The sequence below is a fragment of the Abramis brama genome (assembly GCF_963993115.1).
Source record: "Abramis brama genome assembly, chromosome: 2".
Taxonomy (NCBI): Eukaryota; Metazoa; Chordata; class Actinopteri; order Cypriniformes; family Leuciscidae; genus Abramis; species Abramis brama.
In genome coordinates, this window is record NC_139964.1 from 28,694,078 (window position 1) to 28,720,456 (window position 26,379).

The 26,379-nt window shown below is 38.2% G+C and overlaps 1 protein-coding gene across 17 annotated transcripts in view; it reads right to left on the minus strand.

Annotated features, from left to right (window-relative positions):
• nfixa (nuclear factor I/Xa) overlaps positions 1-26,379 on the minus strand; it is a 94,255-nt gene that overhangs the window by 45,332 nt on the left and 22,544 nt on the right. For 15 of the 17 annotated variants that reach the window (XM_084103306.1, XM_084103311.1, XM_084103305.1 and 12 more), the window contains one exon: positions 6,378-6,909. In XM_084103306.1, coding sequence (XP_083959432.1) covers positions 6,378-6,909 — 532 coding nt within the window. Of the gene's footprint in view, positions 1-6,377; positions 6,910-7,517; positions 8,357-26,379 lie in introns of those variants that run through there. The other 2 variants (XM_084103309.1, XM_084103308.1) reach the window with 1 other exon arrangement.

The following is a 26,379-nucleotide window of genomic DNA, read 5'->3' on the forward strand; positions in this document are numbered from 1 at the left end:
TGTGAACTCACAATTCAGCACACACACACACAGCTCAACACACCCATGTGCACAAACAAAAACGCTTCTGTATGTTGATGCATATGTATAAGGCCCATAGTGATCTAATGCAAACACACACAGACACACAAACACTTTATATTTGCCTATTAACATACTAATCATGCGCTATCCCACCATCACTTCATCCGGTGGCATACAGGGGCCCTCTGTCTCGGCACACAAAAACACACACACTTTATTTCTCACACTCTCTCTTTCTCTCGTTTATCCTGTTATCTCTGTAAACAAACGACAGACTCTCCTCTGCTTGGAGAGAACGGGGGGGTTGCCTTTCATTGTTTTAAGAGCGGGAAGATGCTCCCGTCTGATGAATGGGGCTTTCTGGAGCTGAGAGCCATGAAGCTTTACACACTCTCATTTATAGGCCTATTTTTCACACTCTTATTATGAAACGCGCACACACACACCAGCTTTTCTTTCCCTTGTTATCCCATCCCCCTGTTCCTTGCCGTTTTCTCTCCGGTTTCATCCCTTGTTCTCTGCGTTCTTTCCCGCTCACCGAGACGGGCGGCCTAGATCTGTGTCCAAACTGCTTTCCAGGCCTATTCCCTTACACACAAACGCATGCCAGAATTGATTCGCTGTGTTTCTGTTGTGCCTGTCAAACGTTTTCCCTTACTAGGAGCTCCAAAAAAACACAACACCTTCTCTCTTTCACATGCGGTAAGTAACACCGGCAAAATTTGTTTATGACGGCTCGGGCTTTCACTGAGGAAGACAAGCCGCTGAGTTTTGTGCCCTTCGTGCATCTGCTGGCAGAGGAAGAGTCTGGAACTGCGAAGCCCATGAGAGACCGACAGAAACTGACCTTTGAGAAACGGCTCAGATTGTTCTGAAAGACCTGTGCTGTTTTTTTCTTTTTTTTTCTTGAGAAATGAACAAACATAAAGCATCACCGGTGAAATTCGATTTACAACAGCCGATTCTATTGAAAGGTGCACCCAGTCATTTTTTAAACAGTTTTACTAAAAAAATATATTTAAAAAACAGTACTAAATGTTCGTTTGCACTTCAGTCATAGACAGTGGCCAAATGAAAGCATTTTATATAACATGGAGGATTGTTAAATATGGCATGGCGGCTGACATTTTAAAATCATGTTTTATCTCGGTAACCGGACACTTTTATTCATGAAACAAATTATTCATGGCTAACTACTACTGTGATTAGTGATTTCAAAGCTTTTTGAAATCAGTCAAATATGATTTAATGGAATCAGGTAAAATAATGTAATCAGCTGAAATCTTTTGCATGACGCTGCATCAACAACGTTGCAACAAAAGCACAGAATTACTAAGTGCACCTTTAATGAATGTGTAAAAAATACTCACAAACCCATGGTTATCAGTTTGATTCAGTGACTCCTTTCAGAGTGAATTAAATGACTCACTCACTGAACGGCAAGTTACCTTCAGTCTTGCACTGAACCTGTTATAATGTTTTTTGTTTAAACTAATAATTATTCAATCTTTTTTTTTTATTGAAAGAGGGCTTTCTTCAAAAGTACTAAAAGAATATGTAAAGGAATCGTTTAGGAGCCAGAATTTCTAAGTGAAATCCGAATCCAGATTTCAATTCCTATTCATGAGATGTCTGAAAACTGTCTTCGATGTCCTACAAAGTCGATCAAGAAAAAAAGAAAGAAAAGAAAGCAAACAAGTGCCACCTCCCCGCACATGTCCATACAAATATGCAAAACACAAATCTAATTGTATATAAAAATAATTGACGTAACTGTTGAGTTGAAAATAGGAGGACATATCAAGACGACGGGGGCGACGCTGGGGTTGAGCCCCCCGAGAGAGACACAGAGAATGGGTGAAAAGAGAGGGAGAGGGAGAGGAAGAAAGGATCAGAGGGAGAGAGGTTGGCAGCGATGAGGTTCTGGCACCTTCTACATAGAGCTCACCGTACAGGGTGCCAAAAAATGGCAGACGAGGCTGCCCCCGTTCCCTCGCCTTTTCTCCGTCTCCCTCTCTCTCGCCCCTCGGCAATCTTGATCATCCCTTTCTCCTCTTTCTAAAGAGGTTTTATCTAATGAGCTCCATGAGAATTCAATCTAACAGCACTAATGCAGAACTTCTACTCCTATAGATTTGAGTTATGGCTCAGCTTTCCATGGCCGTTGCGTCGTTCGTGTGTGTGTGTGTGTGTGTGTGTGTGTGTGTGTGTGTGTGTGTGTGTGTGTGTAATGAGTAGGCCTGTGCTGTTACTGAGCTCGGCATTGTGTTCTCTGACTCGTAACCAGAGTCGTTGTGAGTGGGCCACATTACTCTCTCTCTCTCTCTCTCTCTCTCTCTCTCACTCTCCAGATACACGTAAACACGTTTTTACTTTTTTTGTTTAAAATCTTTCAGCATTCTGATCATCTTTCAGCATATCTGACAACATTTTTTTAATTAAATATTTCCAAAACATTTTCAACAGTTTTTCAGAGCAAATTATATATGTACGCACACATACATGTACATATATAGATATTCAGAGTAATATATACAGTGTGTGTATATATATATATATATATATATATATATATATATATATATATATATATATATATATATAGTTTGCTCTAAAAATACTACTTGAAAAAATCTTTTATACGCAGCAATATATATATTGTGTTAAACAGTATTATTTACCTTCATAATTTTTATTAGAATATTTTAATGCATAAAAAAATGCATGCAAGGACTGCATAAATAAGTAAAAAAAATAAAATAAAAAATAAATAAATAAATTGGAGACACTATTAAAAAAAATCTCTAGATCCTTCATATTTGTAGAATAAGGAAGGATTGATATTCAGTGGTTTATAATATCATCACTAAAAGAATCTCAGATTTATTATTTGTAAATGTATTGCTCAGTGCTATTGTAGACAAATTTCATGCTTGACACGAATACAAAAAAAAAACTAAAGAAAGACCAGCAACTGAGAAGAGAAAACATTTGCCTCTTTTTGTTTTACTCTCAGCTTCAGCTTCAGTTTTTTTTACTTTTCTTTCTCTGTCTGTCCCTCCTGTAGAGTTTAAAAGCAGGTGCTCATTCAGTAGAGCTGACACTGGTTTGTTTGTTAATGTGTTTCACTTTTACAATCCTTCCTTTGTGCTCTTAAAAAGCCCATAAATGTCTCCGGTGTGTAAGGAGCTGAGAAAGTTATACTTCACGTCTTCCTTGAACAAATCCACTGGAATGAATCAAGCATGAAGACTTAAAAAAAATAAAAAATCACAAAAATAGTCCAGAAATCCCAGAAGCTTAATAGCACTGCGGTGACATATTAAAGCAACCAAAGAAGCCCAGGTGAGTCAGAGCCGAGTGAGGTCCTAAATATAGGAGAAATGCAGGATGACGGAAAATTATGTTTGGAGATTCTCTACACATGAAAATCTCTCTGACCAGTGCAATCTGACCTATGACCCAAGGAGGTGGATTTTCCTTCCATTTCAACAGTCTATCAGACTTTCAGAAGGAGCCAGGAAGACAGGAAGATTGACGGAGACAAAGAAAGACAGAGGAGGCACTTGGAAGCAGAACGAGTGATGAAAGAAAGAGAGACGCGTTATGTACACTGGGCTCGAAGTGAATGACGACTGCTGAAATAATCTGTTTAACAGCTATTCCAAACATTTCATTTCCAAACAAAACACTCCCACAATGCCGCATCCAGACAGAGAGAAATCACCACTGCAGGCTCTTACGCATGTGTTCGTTTCAGAAAGCGCCTTCAAACCAAAGAAAAACTATCTTTTTTCATAGTGAAACATAATTAGGAAATAGTCATTATTACTAAAAAAAAAAGCATTATTTACAGAAAACAACAAAAATGTGTAATAAGTTATTAAAACAATACAAAAATCATTATACAGTATATATATGTAGTAGAATAAATAATGCAGAAAACAAATGTTCTAGTCTAGCAAACACAGATTTTCTTGAAAGAAATTCTCCTAAATGTAACAGCCATTTAAAGAGCAGCAGTTAAACACATGAAATGGCATAAAGCACATTGTTCACACCTCTTTAATGGTTAAATATCAAATTTCCTGTGTGGCGTGCTGAAGCAGGGAAAAGTTTAAATGATATTCTCATAATAACGATATATTAGCAGCACTAACGATACAACCCTGCATATAAAATTAATATTCTCTTTAGCCAAAAGCCACTTCCCTCCATTAGGATGACTTTCCCCATAATCACCAATCTTAATGGAAACACATTTAAAACACATTTACCTCCAATACACCTGGATTATTACTTAGGGTCTTAAATAAACTATTCATTTCGCACTTCATTCTAAGACAAAAAAAGCCTAAATTTAGTGAAGTATGGAACATTTTCGAGTAAGATCCCAAAAACCTGTTAAGCACAGGGTAGCGGTCTAATAATATGCAGACGTAAGTGATTAATAACAAATAAAAAGTCTAACTCTCAGCAACCTATCACTATAATAACAAGGGGAAAAAATGTTAGTGAAGTATTGAACAAAAACTTTTCAAGTGAACGGTTTTAAAATGGCAAGAGAGAGAGTTGAAAAAGAGAGACTGAAAAAAAAACTGTCCAGAGTTCATACACACTCATAGTCATGCACACACACATACATGCATACGCACACACACACACATCCTCCCGCACCAAAGGCATTGCAATAGTGCCAACTAGAGCAATTACTGTAGCGACTCCCGAAGCTGTCCTTTCTCTTGTTCTTTCCTTGCTTTCTTATGGACACAAAAGAGGAATCCTCGATTTGAGTGTGTGACAATGAAGGCCACATTTAATAATGATAAACAAACAGTTTGTGCTGCGAATAAACCATCACAAGGACAAAATAAACACAAAGCAACACAAACAAATTAAATACACAGCTGAACCATAGCATTCAATAAAAAGAATGCAGATTTTGTTTGGCACGCACAACAAATACCTGATTTCAACCGCCAGGCTATTTCAAATTAGGTTTCAAATTGTGGTTTTAGTATCGAATGCACAATTTAAATCAAGAATAAAATAAATATGATAACTATAAAACGCCCTCCACCAGAGCAGCGCATGTGTGCATCTTGAGAAAGGCCCCCTGAGCTCTGGCACGGGATGCCACGGGCCCCGGGATTCGGCACGGCTGCCCTGCAGGGTGCCAGTCTCCGCCGGGGCTATTTGGAGCCTGATAAAAGCACCAGTGCACACTGGAATTAGCCTGATAAGATAAGAGCGCAGTACAGAAGCAAACATTCTGAACGGGCAGCGCGATGGCCAACCCTGCTGGGCACAGAGAGAACCAGTGCGTACGCTGAACGAGAGACTGAAAGCTTTACAATTCTGCTGCTGATATTTTGTTAATTTGCTGTTGTAATGGTTTTAACTGAAAAGAGGCCAGGTCTTTGAAATTTTGTTACAAAACTGTGGTTCGTTTGCTGTACTTTAACATTAAAATGAATTATCAAAAAAGAAAGAAGGCAAGAAAGCAATTTCAGCTTCGTAATCACAGAATTATGGAGCCGTTTGGCCTGAGCGTGTTTGGCCAATCTTGTGTGCGTCAGAAAGAGTGTTAGCCGTGTCAGAAACAGTGTTTGGCAATGAGTGTATGAGACTGTGCTAGTAACTTATCCATGAATACACACACACACACACACACACACACTCTCTAAAATGATACAGCTCTAAAACACACTGCCAATGAGAAAACCGGATGGCACTGAAGAACTGAAAAGGCCAGGCGCTTTGTGTTTTCTTGTAAATACAACCAATACACCTTATATTTTAAGCACCATCACAAAACAAAAGAAATCAAAATATTATAAACAATAAAACATAAAAAATTAAATAAGAAATGGCAGAAACGCATTCCATTTATTCTAGACTAGTTATTCATATTTCAGCAGGGTTCCCATGAATGAGCACTTAATTTGTATTTGTAATTTTTTTTACATTTCTGAAAGTGTAAAAATAATAATCATTTTAAACAACCTTATTAGTGTACAAATGTCTCTAAAAAGCAGTCTGAGATTTAAATGCAGTTTGATGGGATTTCCATACAGAGCATAACCAGAGAGATTTGCATTATTTTTCAAATGAGTTTTTCCATGTCTGCAACTGCTCCCAGATTTTTCCATGACCGTGGGAACCCAGGGTCTGAAGTGTAATTTCGTCCCTGGCTGCAGAACACAGCTGCTCAAAGCAAGTGTTTATACGTGTGCTGGATGTGATGACGATTATGGGTGGTGTCACCTTACCCTGCATTCTGACCCCTCTTAAATAAACACGTTCAAGTATCAGTAGCTGTAGGACAGAGAAAGACAACGTAACCCACTGACCTGGCATGTGGATGAAGTAGGCCAGGTACAGGTCCAGCTCCTTGACGGACACCCCGATGTGGTGCGGCTGCACACACAGGGTGTGGTTTGAGCACTGCGGGGACTTGACCAGCCTCTCTCCGTCCGTGCTCTCCAGCGGGCTCCCCTTGAACAGGATCACCATCACCAGGTCCAGGCGCCAGACCTTGTCGGCTTGCCGCAGGCAATCGATGCGCCGGATCTTGCCCTTCTGGTCGGGGTTGGACAGCACGCAGCACGGCTGCTTCTTCCCCGTGATGGTGAGCACGAAGTCCTCGCGAAACTCCGGCCGGATGTCCTTGCGCAATTTGGCCAGCAGCCGCGACGCCCACTTCTGCTTGATCTCGGGCTTCTCGCCCAGGAGTTCGTCTTTGACGGCGCGCTCCTCGTCCTTGGACATGCGCTTCTCGTGCTTTTTGAAGTACTTGCGCTTGCGGGCCTGCAGGTTGAACCAGGTGTAGGAGAAAGCCCGCACGTGCGGGAGGAGAGCCTCGATGAAGGGATGGAATTCATCCTGGAGGGATGGAGAGAGGGAGGGAGAGACGGGAAGCAGGGGAGAGGAGAGGAGGGAAGGTGAGAAGACGTTAGAATTACGGAGCATGAGCCGAACGAGAGCAGGTTTGGCTCAGCGACGCTCTGCCAAAGGAAGGTACGGGAAACGTATGAGTGCGTGTTTGTGAGGATTACAAACACACAAACACACACACATACACACACACGCACACACACACACACAAACATCCGTCATAAGCATCACATAAACACAAATACTGCAATGCTGATTTAGATTTAACAAGAATTCCTAACAAGGTATGTAATAAAACTGTAGACATTCCATTTAAAAAAAAATCACTTTTTTTCCTTCTAATCTGCATTTCTCTTTTTTTACACTGACATTGTTGGCTTTCAAGAGATCCTTTTCTCAGTTCAAAACAGACAATGATGTTTTTGAGGGACAGGCGTAAAGAGTCCGCAACAGCTGCTCACTGTCGCCTGTGCCAAACCGCACAACCAACCCCTGCGACCGCGCGTCCTGATCCAAACTACACCGCCACACGGACACAGAACGCCACAGACAAAACACACAAGACATGCAGCAAAACAGCAAAATAAAATAGTTACCATTCTGCACTTTCATCATAAACTCTGCCAGCCGATATGGAGTGGAAAAACAAGTCAAATGTCTTCTTGGCACTCAACTCGACATTACATGCCCCGATTATTAGTAGATATATTTTTTTGTTGTTGTTGTTGTTGCACAAAATTATAAAGGTAAAGAATTTCAAAGATTTCAAAAAGGAAAATTTTTATAAAAATGTCCAGTCGGTTAAGAAGAAAAATTCAGAAAATCTTGGAGGAGCCAAACAGTGGCATAGCTCGGGAGATAGAAAAACAAGAAATGCAAGAGAGAAATATTTAATACACGAAACAGAGAGGGGGGAATGAAAGGGGGGAAAAAAGTTAGCAAAAAAAATAAAAAATTAAAATGGGGATTTTGCCAGTCACCAAAACAGAAAATAAAACATACAAATTACATATGAAAACAGGAAGGCGGACAACGAAACTGCTCGTAATCAAAAAGTATTGTACTCACTGTTAGAGAAAAAACATACACAAATAAATACACAAATACCGCAACAAAGAGAAAAAATGTTTGGCAAAGCAGTAAGTGGTGTTTGTTCAGATATGCGTGCTCTGCATTCGACTCACAGAGAGCGAGAGATAGACAGAGAATGGGAGATAGACAGAGAGAGAGAGAAAGAGAGAGAGACAGAGAGGGGGGTAGAGAGGAGCGAATGGAGAGCGAAAAAAAAAAAAACGAGAGAACCGAATCAATGTTGGAAGAGCGCGTACGACCGCTGGCAAACCCGATAGAAGCTTCTTTTTTTCCCCTTTTTCCTCTCCAACTCTATCTCTCTCTTCCTCTCCATGCTCGTTTCCTATCCATTGCCTCAGAGTGTGCCAGCGCGAAGCTGAGCCCACCTATTTGGCACCGGGTGCCCGATCGCTCAGCCAATACGCACGCTTGAAGGGCTGAATGGGAGGGAGGCAGGGACGGAGGGAGGGTGAAAGAGACGGAGCGAGAGCGAGGGGGGGGGGGGTTTGGGGGATAGGGTTCGGTCATTGGGTTGGCTCCTTACTTTGCCAAATTAACAAGTTCCTATCTTGTGCAACTGCAAAGTCCAGAGCACATTAATTTTACATGTGCCAATCAGCGGCGCCGCCCGTATTCCATTCCCACCCCAATTTACCTCCATTTTCCCCCTCTTGTCCTCAAGAATTGCACTCAGATGCACACATGCACTTTTGCCACTTTCACCAATACACTTGCCATCTCCTCCATCGAGCGAGTGAGCGAGCGCACAGCAGTGTCCCCGTTTGCCCCGTCCCCTCCCTCCATTGAGCGGCGTGTGAACGAGTGGGCCAGAACTCCCAGCAGACGCTACAGACCAGCAGCTGCCTTTAGACTCGCCACACAAAGAGCAAAGACAGACACAGTCCCCTGCAGAACAACACTCTCTCTCTTTAAACTTCTTCTGAAGACGTCAGCATCAGATGCAAACATTGACACAATAAACAGAGACGTTTATTACGTTTTTTTTTTTTTTTTTAATCACCACTGGTATTTCCTATTTTAAAGATTTTACTATAAAAATATATCATTATGTATTTCTCGACAGAAAATAATAAATCCCAAATTTCCTTATAATGCATAATCCAAAGAGTTGACACATTCTGCTTGCAAGACAGCAACACCATAGCAGCACTCAACAATTAACTTACAGAATTTCTATGAGTCCAACCACAAACATTTTATTTCATTAAAGTATATATATATACACACACACACACATACATGGCTATTATTTTGCATTTATATTATAATATATATATATTGAACAAAGTACAAAGTGTTTGTTTATAATTCCATAAACATCTTTTGCAGGAAAACAGCGACATACATTATCTTATTATTTTCAACCCATTCTAACTCATGCGTCCAAGACTGCTGCAAATCAATCTCTCAATTTCAACATCCTCATATAAGGTAGCCAGCTAAATTTACCACATTTGCATATTTAAATCAGCAAGATTTGCAACAACAATCTTCACTACATCACTGAAAACCAAATAAGTTTGCAAAACACATGCACGATGATCAACGAACACCAGACATAATGGCAACACTGCATCAGTCACAACATCATCCGGCCTGAAACTCTACACTATAGCCCTGAGCCATACTAGCACACCAAACATTCAGTGATTAAATCCTGCATTAAACTATTAATACAGTATACAACATATTAAAGGAATTCAGTGGTTGGTCAATCCCTGTTCCCAATGATCCGTTATGATCCATGGAAATCGCTATCTTGGGCAGATTCATATATCAAGTGATTTAATCTGGTTTAATCCCTACAATGAGTTTATGCAACATATGCCAGTCTTTCATGGCTACGCGACACCTTAGGGCGACCATCAGGCCTACCCGAGACCACCGGGTGAAGAAGCCGCAGCGTTGCATAATTCAAATCCAAATTAAAGGAAAGTTATACACAATTCATATCAGTTGACTGTGTACAGAACAAGGTGTCTAGGTATTTTGTTTTGCATACATTTTATAGGCAAAACCGGAATCAATCATTCTGCATGTTGTTGCAGTACGTATCTGATTTAGTTTGACAGACAACATGGATTGTTTGTGTCTGACACGTTTATTTCCATTAAATAATTTCCATGTCTCCAACAAAGAGTTTGAAAAGTGTCTGCATTAAACAGCCTAGGGGGAAAAGGTGTCAGTAACAAGTTCATTGTTCTTGATTGAATTATTGGTTGAACGATCGCATTAAATCTGTCATCATTTTGGATGTTGCAAACTCGACAGCATGAACTTTGTGTTGTTATCATGTGTTTAAATTAGTATGCAAGCCATAAACGGCATATAAAACGGAGTTTGCTCATGTTCCCCAGCAAGCTTGCTGGATTTGTTTATTGCCCAAATGACATTATTCAAACTCTTTTATACCACAGCCTATCTTATCTTTGTATGACACTCTCCTCTCTAAACAGCGCCCTTTGTTTTTACCCAAGAAAAAAGAAGAGCGCTAGAGGAAGATAAAAAAAAGTTTGAGAAAGAGAGGAAGACAAAAAAAGCAAGATTTCTACGAAAGGCTGTCTCGCTCTGCTGCGTACTGCTTGTGTGTTTTTGTCTGTATAGCAAGGCCTACTTCTTATAGAGAAAGAGAGAAAAAGGCTGAGATTGTGAAAAGAAAACTCGCCAGCAAACTCTCTCACACACACACACACACACACACACACACTATTTACAGAATCTGTGCTGAAATTGCCTGTTACTCTATATTACACCACACATGAAGTAGCCTATACACAAAGCCTGTCAAAGTGAAGTGCCTAGCACATTTATGAATTTTATTTAAATCTAATTTCTACTTCAGTCCAAATGACTGACGTTTTGGGCTTTTTGTAACTGTGGGCTCATCAAATGTCCATTAGCATTTTTAAAGGTTTTAGTTTGTATGATTGACCTTTTAGTGTAGCCAACATACAATAACACTCAATTTTTTTTTGTAAGGGTCTAAGTTTGGCACACCTCACTGACTTATTAGCCTACATAGAAAGGCTTAGTTATGAACTTATGATTCAAAAGTAGCCTACCTTTTTTTTATTTTCAAACATAACACCGAAAGGAATTAAATTCTGGACGAAATTCAAGGCCAATAACGACATAAAATGGTTGTCCTTGTATAGAGTCAGTACCATACCTTTGTTCGTCAGTCTGTTCTTTTAAGATTAATGTATTTTATTCTTTTCCATTTCTTCAACTGTATTTGATTTCTTTAAAGGCCTACTATGACAACGTAGCTGTAAACCGCTAACGTTTTTTTTTTTTTTTTTTTATCGCGTTGGCGGGAGCTCGAGCTCCATCATATTGGCGCGAGACAGAAAAAAAGGCTGCGGATGGAGCGGAGAAGAAGACACTCGCGCGGCTGATGCGCGAGACCTGAGGGATCTGACATGAAATATAGGTAGCCTAAAGTAGTTTGAAAAAATATAGGCTATAGCCTATATATTTCCCCCCAAAAATATAATAAAACTTTTATTACCAGGAGTTTAGGGAGTATGTTAGAAGGAGAAAAGAGCACTTCCCTAAAAGGTCAAAACCAGAGATTTTATATTCGTATATATAAAAAAACAACTAGCAGAACACCACCATAATACCATTCTTAACGCACAAGAATAAAAAAAATAAAAAAACGAAATCGAATACACCAACAAAGAAAACAGGCCTACAAAATATATCCGTGAATTGTGATCCAGCTGAAAATCGTATCAATTGGTCAACTGATTTTTTTTATGTAAATACAATATGTAGGCCTCCTTTCCTATCCCATGAGAACAGCTAAATACAAAATTGATCTTATCCACACACCGATTTCAATAAGCATATTTATTTAACTTTCAGTGCGCTGCCAAATTGGTTAGCAATTAAGAGATACACTGCGTTAAAAAATAAATTGCCTAAATAAATAATTATCTGCTTTTTTATACCGATATATTTTAAACCATTCGTAAAATATCTCGATATAGCCTAGCTACTATTAGACTAATTCATATTTTTAAATAAACACCTTTTAAAATGATGCCACGGTGGATGACTAGCATATCTTACATATTCAAACATATTTTAACAAATTTAAAAACAAACTAAAATAGTTTAACACTAAAATATTCCTTCAAATTAAAAAAAAAAAAAGAATTAAATATTTCTTCATCAAGCCTACATAAGAAAAGGCTATGCAAATAAAGCAAGCAGCTCGTAGCCTAACTTTTCGAAACCAGTAACCTGAGGATCAAACAGCCTAACTGAAAATATTTTTTACTTCGGCCTATACAAACAGAAATCCGTTCACTAATAGAGGTGTTTTTGGAGAGCTGTGTAGCAGTACTTTGTGTGCAATTCATTAATTTTTTATAAACTGATTCGTTTCCAAGACGTTTGAAAATCTGGGAGTAATTTAAGTGAGTTCAGTTCCGCGGGTAAATATTCTTAATGCATAGGCTACAAAAAAGCTATTGAGACGCATTTTGTAAAAAAAATAAAAAATAGGCCCATATAGCCTACATCCATTTGGGTGGTTCTGCTAATCTTAGGAACCTCAAACGGTGCCTTATATATATATATATATATATATATATATATATATATATATATATATATATATATATATATATATATATAGCCTATATTATTATTATTATTATTATTATTATTATTATTTTAAGGCACCGTTTGAGGTTCCTAAGATTAGCAGAACCACCCAAATGGATGTCAAAACAAAATGTTGGCAGTCTAAAAAGTAACCTGCACGTTTTACACACAGCAAATATTTCCTTGCAAAGCCGCACAATGAATTTCATAGGCTATTATTAATATAATTAGCCTATTCATTTAGAAACTATTTGGATATCCTACAGTTTTACCATTTGTTCTTCCATGTCATTCTGTCAATTAGATCGGCTACATGCACATTAATAATAGCTGTAAGAATAACAGTCTGATTTCTATTTAGAGACTATTAAATGTGTCGGTAGATCAGGCTTGTGTCTCTACGGCGGCCGGTGAGATCAGCCGGGACTCGGGAGACTGAAGTGTAAACTGGAAAAAATGCCGAGACGAGCTCGGCGTGACAGCACAGCATTGCCGCTTACGCAGAGACTAAATACAACCGCTCCGACGGACCGAAATATTGACAACAGCCTGCTGTGAGCGGAGCGCAGTGAACTCTCCCCGAGTGTGTGTGTGTGTGTGTGTGTGGAGAGAGAGAGAGAGAGAGAGAGAGAGAGAGAGAGAGAGAGAGAGAGAGAGAGAGAGAGAGAGAGAGAGAGAGAGAGAGTACATCATAGTGGACGTCCTCAAAGGTAAATAACTCAAAGAAATCAAATAATTTAATTTTTAATATTAAAATGTAAAAAAAAGGAGGAAAAGTTGGGACACCACAGCTTCAAAATGTTCTCACCCTAGGTGACATTTTGAGCCAAGTGTCTCTTCGTCAATATTAAAATGCAGAGTTTTCATTTAGGGACAGGGAGAGTGTGTAAAAGTACAATTTATTAAAAAAGTTTAAAAAGAACCATTAGATGAACACTGAGGTGATTTTTTGTGCATTAAAGGCACACATCTAATGCATTCAAAATATTCACAGGCTGTCCACCTCTGAGTGCTGATTATCCTGTCCCATCACAGAGCTCTATGACTTTCACAACTCTTAACTATTAAAACTGCACAACAATGTCATCACTTTGACATCATCAATTGAGTTTTAACTATATAATTTCGGCTTAATTTGCAGCTTTGATACTAACTAATTCTGGTGTATTTTTTTATTTTATTTTTTATTTAATCGTAAAAAAAATTCAAACAAACAATATTTTCAAGGAAACATGGAGTTTCAGGCCATATTGTTTCCCTATTCATGGAAAGTGCCATAGGTGATTATTAAAACTCCCCAAAAGTCTGCAATGAAAGATGTAAGCAATATTGTTTTAAATCACACATAAATGTTGCTACTACCTGAAGATAGCACAGAAATGTGTGTTTCTGCATAGCCCTAGGCTATGTAAACAGTAAAAAAAAAAAAAAAAAGTCAGTTTCCTGACATGGATGAGTTGATCTCTAATTCTAGCAGAAGACGCTACATCAGTCTTATTTCACTCTGAATACAGTCATTAAAAAACTGTAAAGCTCATGAAATGAAGTATCGTGCATGGTGGTGGTGGAGAACCATGGCTTCGGAAAGAGCAAGGTTCTCACGCAAACTGTAAATAATCAACATAAAATGCAACCCAAAATCCAAATGTATCAATGTAAATGAGATTCGTCTGTGGGCGACGCGACGCTGAAGTGCATTAAACAAAACGCTCTATCACAGTCAGCTGCCCACAGCAGAACATTCAAAAACTCTTATTTACATGGAAGAGCTTTATCATTTATCGCTGTCTGGTTTGCAAACGACAGAAAACTGAAATCCTAGAATCACCCTGGTACTTCCTAGTCATGAGGAAGTTCAGTTACCGCATATGCATCTATCACAACCTGTAAATAACTGCAGTGTAATTATGGTTGATATTTCAGCAGCTCCAGTGCCAAGTGCCAGGTTTAAACTAGAGATGTTCCGAGCTCTCCAACACGCACCCCTCCACCCTCGCTTTTATTCTCATTCTTTTCTTTTACCTCCGCCACTCCGCGAGGCGAGGTGCCAACCCTTCTCCCAAACTGGGCATCGTGCCCTACCCTTTATGCTAATCAGGCACCCACCACCTCCCGTCTCTCTGCCACTCTATCTCTCTTTCCATCTTGCTCCTTAACTCTGTCTCTGTCTTGCCCCGCACACACTGGTCATGTCATATGTCTTTTTTTTCCCCTGTGCATTTACACAAATTTTCTAAACTTCTATCGCTCATTTTTTAATTATTCTATCAATCTAGCTCTCTGTCTCACGTCTTTCTATGAGATATCTTCATGCCTCACTGTATTCCCAGAGGATGAAAACCTTCCTCACCAGCCTGTATGGTTATGTCACTATTACACACTCCTCGAGCACTTCTTCATTAACACATGCTACAGGGCAATTTCATTTTCAAGGGTGTTTACAGTAATTTTGCACCCACAAACACTCCACTAACAGCTCGAGTGTAAACACACACACACTCACTTTTCTCTCTCATGTACATCCATTTTAAGGCAGGGATTCCCAAACTTTTTTGTCAGCCTGAAATCCGTTGGACGTAAAATATTTACTAAAAGTATTTACCTGAGATTTTAAATGAATACTTTAATAACTAAATAGGAATGTTCACAGTTCTCTGATGTCATTAAGTGGTCACGACATGCAAATAAACAGATGAAATATCTAATCTTTTAGTAAGTGACATTATATAGGTAATTTTATATATGCTATTTGTGCATATATTCCACCAAGACCAAACACATTAACATTGTCATATCCGTTACATCCTGAAAATCTTCAGAGAGTTGTCATGAGATATATATATCAGGACACACAGGGCTTGAATTTCAGCGTGCGTGTGTTGTGTATAAATGTACTCATTCCCGCAGATTTTATGCTCACACCCAAAGAAAACACATAAAGCCGCCTCTCGGTACTAAATTGAGTACTTTTTTTTCACTGCTTATTTCGCTTAAACAGTAAAATACGCACAAAATAATGTCAAAATGCCGGTCTTGGCGAGTGTTCACGTAAACACAGTTAGTTATGTTTTAAGTGAATGTAAACAGTTGACAAAGAAAACGCATGTGTAACAGTATGATGGATGTGTGCGTTAGGTCTTAAAGTGACAGCAGCCTAAAATTCCTGCTGCCAAATTATGATGTCAAAATTGTGGCCAGTGAAAATTCTGAGTGGCTAGTAAGTTTGGAAAACCACTAACCACAGTGGCTGGTGAGCAAAAAAGTTAATGCCAATCCCTGACTGTGTGTGTATATATCGACATTGTATATATATTGACAATTATATATAATAATTATATATTGTATACTGACATTTTATTGTATATATATTGACATTGACAGTGTGTGTGTATAACAACACCAGTCAACAGCAGCAGGAATGTATGTACTGTATGTATGTATGTATGTATGTATGTATATATATATATATATATATATATATATATATATATACAGTATATACACACTGTAAAAACACTGTAATTTAACAGCTGTAGCTGACAAAACAGAGCTGCTTCGACTTGAGGGGTTCCAGTTAAACATTCCTACTGGGAACTAGGACTTTCCCACTTCCAAGGACAAATGGAACAGACCATAAGATTTTATTTTCACATCTCAGCTGCTCAGACACACTCTCCAGCAGCACGGCAGCACATTTACATAAGATAAACATTGGCTCGCTGACTAGTCCACTACTTTTCTGGATGACTAGAGAAAACGAGTAGCCATGCAAGAGCTAGATCGACAACACAAACACAAAACCCAAAATGAACTCACCGGTCACACACGCACGCTCTGTGATGACTGGATGTAATTACATTACAATGGCAAAGGTGACAGTGAATGGCCACTCGCCGCATGAGCTTGACATGCTCACACGTGCACAATGAGCTACAATGCCTGTGATGAAACCATTTGTTAAAGAGACAATAGAGCTGATGTGGGAGTGTGTATACAAGTATGTGATAGAAAGAGAGACAGGTTAAAGAGTTTTGACTAAATCACTTAAGAATGAATTATTAATAATTAGTGGTTGGTAGATATGAGGGTTTCCAATAAATTGTGCCAATATCTAAAGAGAGATCTAATAATCAATATATAAATAACATTATTTAAAAACTCAATAAGACACTAAATTGTTGAAATGGAATAAATACAATATTTACTAGAAAATTTTGAAAACTTTTTTTTATTGATAAGGCTGTCAGTAGATTTTGGAACTATAATGATCTCAAAATGGCTGATTAGTTGTGCTGGCTGATACGTTTTGTGTATCTAGGAAAATTAGAAAATTGTAATTTAATCAGAAGGATTTCTGAAGGATCATGTGACACTGAAGACTGGAGTGATGATGCTGAAAGTTCAGCTTTCACATCACAGAAAAACATTTTAAAATTCAAACAGAAAACAGTTATATTTCACAATATTACTGTTTTTCAAAGTTGTATATGTACTTCAAAAACATAAAACAAATCTTACAGACCTTAAACTTTCGACTGATAGAGTATCAAAACTGAAACTTTGATTGCTGCATGACATTACAAGTTCAGAAATGGATTCTATTTCATTTTCTGACAGTGAACTCTCTCTCTCTTTCTGTCTCTGTGTCAGTATTTGTCTCATCTGTCAGCCGCTTTCTCTCATTAAGTGCCGTCCAGCATTAGTTCTGTCAGTTCAGGACAGGTGCAGTGGTAATGAGAGGGTAACACTGCATGCACTGAGGGCTTTCCCATTATAGTAAGCTTAATCCAGGGTTAGGGAATGTGTGTGTGTGTGCTGCAGCTGGGGTAAGAATGTGTATGTGTGTGTGTTTATAAGTGGGAGAGAGACTGGAGAGAGAGGAAGAGTTGTATGTGTTTACTGGCACTATATTTGCGTCTGTTTTAGCCTTCTTCTCAAAACCTCAAGTTTTATAACAGTTCTTTGCTTGCGTTTTACTCTTCCTGCTATAGGGAAAAAAAGAAGAAAAAAAACATATATTGCAGGTCTTCACATGATAACCACATCATCATCGTCATCATCGTCCACTCAAAAAAATCTTCCTAGAGCTTATAAAACTAGTAAGTGGGAATAAGATCTGAAACAGCTGGAGCTCTTTAGAGAGCACTAAAGACACAACCAGAGCCAGATAGATATTACTACCTCATCTATGCTCTGCTTTCTCAGTCTGAAACCTACAGCAACAGAGACAGCGAGTAAATGTAGTACAAAAGAAAAGCATAAGCTACAAAAAGGCTAAATAAATAAATGTTCTGAAGAAAATGTGAGTGTGCTTACACATGCAAAACTTGCCAATGGCTATACTAGGGCATTGTGGGAAGTTGCCAGTCGTCTGGTTGAATTCTAGATGGCTGTTTACTGGCCCAAGCCAAAAAAAACTATATTCTAGTACATAGACACGGCTTGGGTTCATCCATTTATTTTAAATCTGTGTGATGGTTTTATCCATTTTATCATCCACCGGTTAAAATTGCAATGATGAAAAAGTAGCATGATGGTAGCACAAATTGAATGATTTAGGCACGGAAATGTTCACTCTTAAAAATAAAGGTTCTTATATGGCATCTGTGGTCCCATTCATGGAACTCTTCAAATGCACAAAAGGTTCTTTAGATTTTTCAAATGTTCTTCAAACTAAGAAAAAAATGGTTCTTTTAAGAACTTTTCACGAAAAGGTTCTTTTTAGAAACCAAAAATGGTTCTTCAATGGCATTGCTGTGAAAACTCTCTTTGGAATGTTTATTTTTAAGAGTGAACAGAGTAGGCGTTTTGAAAAACCTCCAAATATGAGGATGAGTAATTAGCAGCAGCGCTAATCAAGGTAACTAGTTTTACACAATGTAAAGAGGATGCTATAGGTTTTTAAGAATACACTGAAACGGTTACAAAAGCAGTTTAAAAGGCTTTCAGATAGTTATTTTACAGCCCTGCCTCTTCCTCCATCTTGTCTTTGGAACCAGAGTTTCTCTCCAGAGCGCAGAGATATAAATCCAGAGCACGCTATAACCTGACCTCCATTTGGCTGCACTGGCCTGCGTGTTTGCTCAGGTCTCATGGCCCTGACACCTGTGGGAATGTACACTCATAAAAATATAAATAAAAAGAGTTGGCCCGCTCACTCACTTCTGCAAACAGATTCAGGACTAATTATGCAGCTTTATGATTTTTCATACTTCTGGTTGGGGGGTTGATACTGCATACGCAAAAACAGCAATATTAAAGCTGCACGTGCAAGACTTAAAACCTGAAGGGACAGTTCACCCAAAAATGCAAATATTACTCGCCCTCAAGTTGTTCCAAACCTGTATAAATTAGTTTGTTCTACTGAACACAAACGGAGATATTTTGAAGAATGTTTGTAACCAAAAAGTAGTGCGGCATTATTTACTTCCATAGTAATTGAAAAAAATTTTGGAGGTCAATGGTGCCCCACAATATTTCCAATATTTCCTTCAAAATATCTTGCTTTATGTAAAAGAAATGTAGGCTACAGGTTTGGAACAACTTAAGTAAATGATGAATTTTCATTATTTTGGGTGACTATCTCTGTAATATCATATCAAAAGGGTGGAAGTATAAGAGAAAAAGTGAAATTGAGAAAATGCTAGCTTGGTGAGACTGACTCGACATTGGTTAACCAAAACCCAAAAATGAACAGTCATAATCTTTGACAATTCTACGTCAATCCAAACCACATCTTCAGTGGAATACATTGTATGCTAAAGAGAAGTAAAATGTGTGTCATAATATATATATATACACACACTCTAAAAAAGAATGTGTTGGCTCAACCAAAAAAATGCACGCAACAGTTTGCATCAAGAGTTAGAGGAACTTAATCATTTGTAGCATAAACACACATTTTTAAGTTGATTATTCAAAGAATTAAGTTGCTCCAACTACCAGAGTCGTAGCCCTGGAACCAATTAATTTGATATATTTCAGTTAAAATCAACAGCTATCATAGCACATGCTAACATAACTTATTATCCGAAGTTATCAAGACAATTTCATGAAGTAACAACTTAATTTAAAAAAAAAAGAAGTCAATTAATGCAGAAATTTGAGTTTAAATTACAGACGATATTAAGTTGATGCAATGAACAATGTTATTATGTCAACAGAACTCTACAAAATAATGTTTGCAACTTAAAAGATTGAATTAACAAAAATGCATTGTGGCAACAGGTGATTACTTTTTAGAGTGTATATATATGAAGAGTTCAGTTGCAAAAGCCTTTAAGTGCCATGTGGAATTTTCTTCTAGAATGATCATTTTTATCAAGCTTGTATATTTAAGTTCAGTAATTTCACTTAAATGGCAATGAAGATTACCTATTAATTGTCATTTAAGTGAAATTACTCAACTTAAATATACGAGCTTGATAAAAATGATCATACTAGAAGAAAATTTCAGATGGCACTTTGCATCTGAACTCTTCATATATATATATAATTTTTTTTTAACATATAGTTTTTAAAAACATTAGGGCTTGGTAAATGATGGAAGAATTTTCATTTTTAGGTGGGCTTTTGCATTAAGGGCTTGCTCGAGACGCTCAATGCACAATTTGTCCAGTCGGAGAACAGGGAAGTTCTGCGCCGCAGTACCCAAGGGTCTGATCCGGTTTCTTCCGTTGAGCCCTTTGTGGGATTTTACCCAGTACATTCACAGCACTTCGAATTCCAGAGCTAAAAATCGACAACTGTACAACAACTTCTTTAAATGCTGATGGGGTGTGGCAATGGACGCATGCCAGAGGACAGAATTTGGGAGTAAAAATTACACGACGCCCTGTCCCGGCCCCTTAACAGACTGTATGAAGCACACAGTGTAGTGTTTCTGAGTTCCTGACTTGCTAAGATAAGATGAACAAAATACCTAAACCCTGCAAGGTGCATTTTAGGAGCATGAGACATTGATCAAAACGATAATATCTGGCAACCGTACAATTCAGATGCATTCCAAAGGACTGCGACCACAGAGAAGACCAGTGAGGGACGGCAAGCACAATGCACAAAGTTTCTGAGATCCCAAGACAGGACTTGGCAACCTGAAGAGCCTCTAAGTGGGATAATATGGTTAACATTCCTTTGCATCCCCTTAAGAAATCCAATATGTGCATATCAATGCTTCTACCCGAGGCCTTACCTCTTATACAATGAAAGAAAACACTCATACTAGCCAGTTAGTGCAATTAGGTCTGGAAATCAAGATCTAAAAAAAAAAAAAAAAAAAACAGGCACAGAATGATTTATGTCTGCTGATGGGCAGTGAACATTGTATTACTGCTACTGAATCTACAGCATGCTGTAAAAACAAATTTTGTTGTAGTTGCATTTTGAGCAGTCACAGTCTGAATTGTATCATGCAAAATAATACAAAGTACAATAAATAGACACGCAATCTATTGCAACGTCCTGGCTGATTGCATGCTGTGCCATTTGTTTGCATTGCAGATGGGGTGAAGGTTTTGCAAAGTACACAGCAATTATAGTCTATTTGTTTTTCCAAATATTAAGTATACCAAATATTTACATGCTTAAAATCACTTTGATGACACTGTTCTGAAAATGTAAAGCATCTATTAAAAACTGACCTACACTTATAAAAATAAATGTTGCAAATGGGGGGGGGGGGGTGCAGCAAGCGATTTCTGAAAAACGCTATTGAAAGTGGATCGGACCAAGCACGCAACAAACTTGTAGCCAATAAGCAGTAGGGGGCGTGTCCACTCATGATGAGGGAGACCATGAGAAAGAGGGAGATTTGAAGAAAGACTAGATAGAGAGATGGCTGACATTACAAAAGAGTAAAGCTCAGAGGAATATCACTGGAAAATGAAGGGTTATGATCAGGCATGACAAAGATTATTCTCAGAAATCGCTCACTGTACCTTTAAAAGTGAACATTTTAACAATCTGATGAACCTTTTTCTACTACAATCTTAAAAATAAAGGTTCTTTATTAGTATCTGTGGTTGAACCTCTTATACATGTCTGGAAACTTTCCATTGCACAAAAGGTTCTTTAAAGTGGAAAAAGGCTCTTTAGTAGGCCTATATATAGTTTATTAAAATTTTCTTCACAGTAAGAAAATAATATTTTTAAGGAACTGTTCACTTAAATTTTCTTTGAGGAACCAAAAATGGTTCTTCTATGAAAAACCCTTGGGGAACCTTTAAGCAACTTTTGTGCAATGAAAAGGTTTTGTGGATGTTAAAGGTTCTTCATGGAACCATCAATGCCAATAAACAACCTTTACTTTTAAGAGTGTACCATTTTGATAATAAAAAGGATATATGATAAGTAACAATACAATGTTTTGGTAATGATAGAAATAGAAGACAGGCCTAAGAACTAGCTTTAACAAAGTACAAATTCAATCCCTTTCTATTGATTACTAACATTAAAACTTTAAAAGAAAGACCAACAATGAGCCCAGAGATACACGATGATATACATACAAATTTCTAGAAATGTTGAATTCACACTTACTTGCAACTTACACATATTTAATAGCCAAATCCCAGTGAAAAACAACAGTAGCCTACTCATAGTCCATCAATCAAAGAAGTAGCCGTTACAATGCAAATGGGAAAATTCAACCAAAAACCTCAGCAGCGAGCAACCGCTCACTCCCATTACGCATCGAGAATGACTCTCTACACTTTCAAACTGCTCATTTGTATATTTCTGAATATTTGCAATGAACTTGTTGAAAAAACTCCAAGTGTTCTATTTATAATGAATGACCTTTAGTCAATAGGTTTATATTATTGCACCATTCAGTTGCACTCTGTGACTTCTTTCCGTTTTTCTTTCTTTCGTTTACTTCATCACGATTAAGTTCGTTGGTTTGGTTCATGGCCTGAGGACTTGATCTTTTTAAATCCCTAAGGAGAAAGATACTTCCGAAAACAAGGCCACTGAAAAAGCATCCGGTCACCGTCTCAATTGTTGGTTACTGCATATTCTAAACCCAAGTGAATTATCAGGTCATTTTATTCCCTGTGCATTTTCTAAAAGTGACCCCCGAGCTGTGTAATTTGAGCGTCCCTGCCATAGAGTCTGTACACAGAGAATTACCACTGCTTCCAATGGAGGAGATAAGGACAACATGTTAACATAATAAAAGTAAAAAGGTGGCCTCCAAAAGCTCTTTATGGTACAGGTAAACTAGCACCGTGCCCATGCTAATGCTTGGGTTCACTATCTGATGTCGGATGCAGAATTACTCTAACATCTTTTACTGATCCCAGAACATCCCTCCGCCAATGATCTCTTTCTATTACGAAACGCTCACGAATCAACTGATCCGACGCCAGCTGTAATGAGCTGATGACATCATCACGAGCTCCTCAGCGAATTATAAAATGCACATAAAACTCTGCTCCTTGACGGCCGACTCAAAGTGTAACGATAAGCAATGTCAAGCACTGCCAGATATTGAGCTCATTTAGTAATTCTCTGAGAGTACGCGAGCAGACGCTGCAAAAGTGCTAACCCGAACATGACCCAGTTCCTTAGACTGAGCCTGCATTCAATGCCAAGATCACGATTACATCCCTGCCAAAACATTTCGAGCAAGCCTTTAAATACTGCCCCTCTCTCTTTCCTGTGGTGGGCGGCATTGAAAGGCTGGCATAACTCAGAGGACTGACTGTGCTCTGCCTTCAGGTTAAGGTCTGGATTTTACCACCTCAGTGAAAGCCAGTCTAAACACACATATCACGGGAGTGAGGCTGGAAGCTGGCACCGTGCCACACGGCCCGACTCACACCACAGCTGCGGACCGGATTCACTGAGGCTATTTTACTGCATAAAAAGACACTGGATAAGCATTTGATGGCTGCGGTGACAGATATTTCAATAAAATTTCTTAGAAGTGTGTAATTCACCAACCACTAGCAACACAGAACAGAACTACAACAATAATGGCTGTTTCATGACCACTCCCTCTTATCTGCTCTCGACAGGTAGTCCCGCCCCCAACTTATGACCCAGCAGTGGCCGCCTACTTTTTCAGCAGAAGAATTTTTCACTATTGTTTCAACAGCGAAAAATATGGAAGCTTGTTTCCGACACTGAATAAAAAATAAAAAAGGTAATTGTGACTTTTTATCTCACAACTCAGAATTGTATGATGAAAAGTCGCAATTGCGTGTTATAAAGTCAGAATTGCATGATATAAACTTAATATAGATTATATCTCACAATTCTGACTTTATAACACGCAATTGCGAGATGTAAACTCGCAATTGTGAGATAAAAAGTCGCAATTAAAATGTTTTATTCTGTGGCGGAAACAAGCTTCCATTGAAAAAAAGTTATAAGCCATGAACTAAACCAACCAGCTACGAGGTGAACCAAGTCGCTATAAACTTTGATTTGAAGCAGAAAGGAATTTGAAAATCGGACATGAAGACAAAAGATGCCAGATTGTGTATTTAACGTGTTTAATAAGGGAGAGAACTACAATCCCATGAAGCACTGCCAATGACATAAATGAATTAAAAACAATGCTGAAGTATAAAACAACTCATTTCAAGATGTTGAGTATAAAAACAATACATTTTAAGATTTCAAAATATGTAAATACAAATATTTAAGTAGTTTGAGAGCATATAGGCAGACAGTTTTAGGCACGATTTGCTTGGCACGGTTCTCTGATTGGTGGAGATTTTTGTGCAGAATCATGGGTAATGTGGTTTTCCACCCGCAAATTCTGTTAAAAATTATTTTAAAGTAAGTTGCAATAAGGTGGGCTGACATCTTCAACAAAAGCATAAACCATCGATTCGATTGACAACCTCGTAGCTCACAGCAGAGCTATCTTTAAAGCTTAATTTATCGTTAAAAATAAAATTCCCTATGGAGAAAATGAATGGGATTTTTACATCTGGAACCCGCTGTTATGTCAGTCTCATTACACACTGCACTTTTAAGATGCTATATGCTAGGCTTTTAAGCTTTTGAATTGCACTGCCCACTGCATTTGAAAGAATTGTAGCTCAGCTGTAAATCCTTTGACTTTCATCAACTGCTCTTTTGTTTTATGAGTTTAGATGGGGAATAATAACACTGACAGCAGTCATCGGTTTACAGATGCGCCCTGATTAGCTCACTTACATAAACAGAAATCCCAATTCATCATTTAAATTGGCACAACGTGTAGTAGTTTACCAACAAATCTGGTTTGAGTTGTTTGCAGAGCCTTCTGTGATGATATTGTGCTTTGACTAATCATGAATTCTATACTTCCAAAGGGAAAAAGAGAGAAGAAAATAAACAGCTGTGCATTATTTTGCAAATTATGGAAATCAACTGCAATTGTATTTTGTGTCTGCAGAATTTGGCATGTATTTAAAACACTTTGACAGAAATTTAACTTGGTTGCCAAGCGGCGTCTGCACACATCTCAGTATGTCTGAGAACTTCACAGTGAATGAGATTTATGAATACATGCAGTGAGGAGAAAAAACAGTTCCAAAACTTAGCGATCTGCCTTGTGTCTACATAGGGACTGAACTGAAGTGGAACCTCGTAACTCACTGATTTGGAACGCTCTACATAAGCAGGAACTCTCGAATGTGACACACAAATGATTTCAACAGAGTTTGGCATTAGCATGTCGCTAAGCTAATGGTGCAACACTCTAATATGCATGAAAATGTACAGAACACACACATATTGTGTAAAATACTAATAAGTCAATACTTTTCTGTATTGAATGAGTGAATTGCAAACATGTTTCTAAATCAACATTCTTCTCACTACATCCACCATTTTGGACAGATGCACTGACTACTCTCTTAAAAATGAAGGTTCCTTAAGGGGGTCTTCGTCGCAATGCCATAGAAGAACCATTTCGGGTTCCCCAAAGAATCTTTCAGTGAATAGTTCTTAAAAGAGCCATTTTTATGTGAAGAATTTAACGATCTAAGAACCTTTTTTACTATAAAGAACCTTTCATGCAATAGAAATAATATGGATGTTAAAGGTTCTTCATGGAACCACAGATGGCAATAAAAAACTTTTATTTTTAAAATTTCACCTAAAGAAGATACAGTATCTTACCTTTTGGAACAGTTTTAGTGTTGGATGTGCAAATTATGATGCCTTAAAATACTAGCTACATAGACAGCTCATTAGGTTTTAACTAGGCTAAGTGTGTGAGAGAAACAGTTAAACCATGTAAATGTTCCCAATAAGGAAACAGGCACCACTTCCCCGGTACCCATTTATAACACCCTACAACAAAATTAACATCTGTTTAACACAGGGGGATTATGGGAGACTGTTTTTCTCTACTTTGCTCTTTCTTAACATTAACCCAGGTCTCTTGCTGTTTAAGAAACATAGCATGATTAGTGTTATGTGTTAAAACACACACATATGCACATACGAATGTGCCGCGTCCAACTCCAGCTCCCTCAATCCCTGGATCCCTGCCATCCATTCTTCCAAATAACACTCTATGGCTGCAGCGGTTCGTAAGTCAATAAACATCACCTCCTCCATGCCTTTAAAAACCACCATCCCTCCCTGAACTCGTTTAAAAACCACCATCGCTCTCTCCAATCGTTTAAAAACCACCATGCCTCCCTTTTCACCACATACCTCCCTAAATCTACAGTGTGACGGTGATACGGATGCTGATCTGTGACCAGCCTTAAAACCTAAACCCATGATCAAACACATCACCTA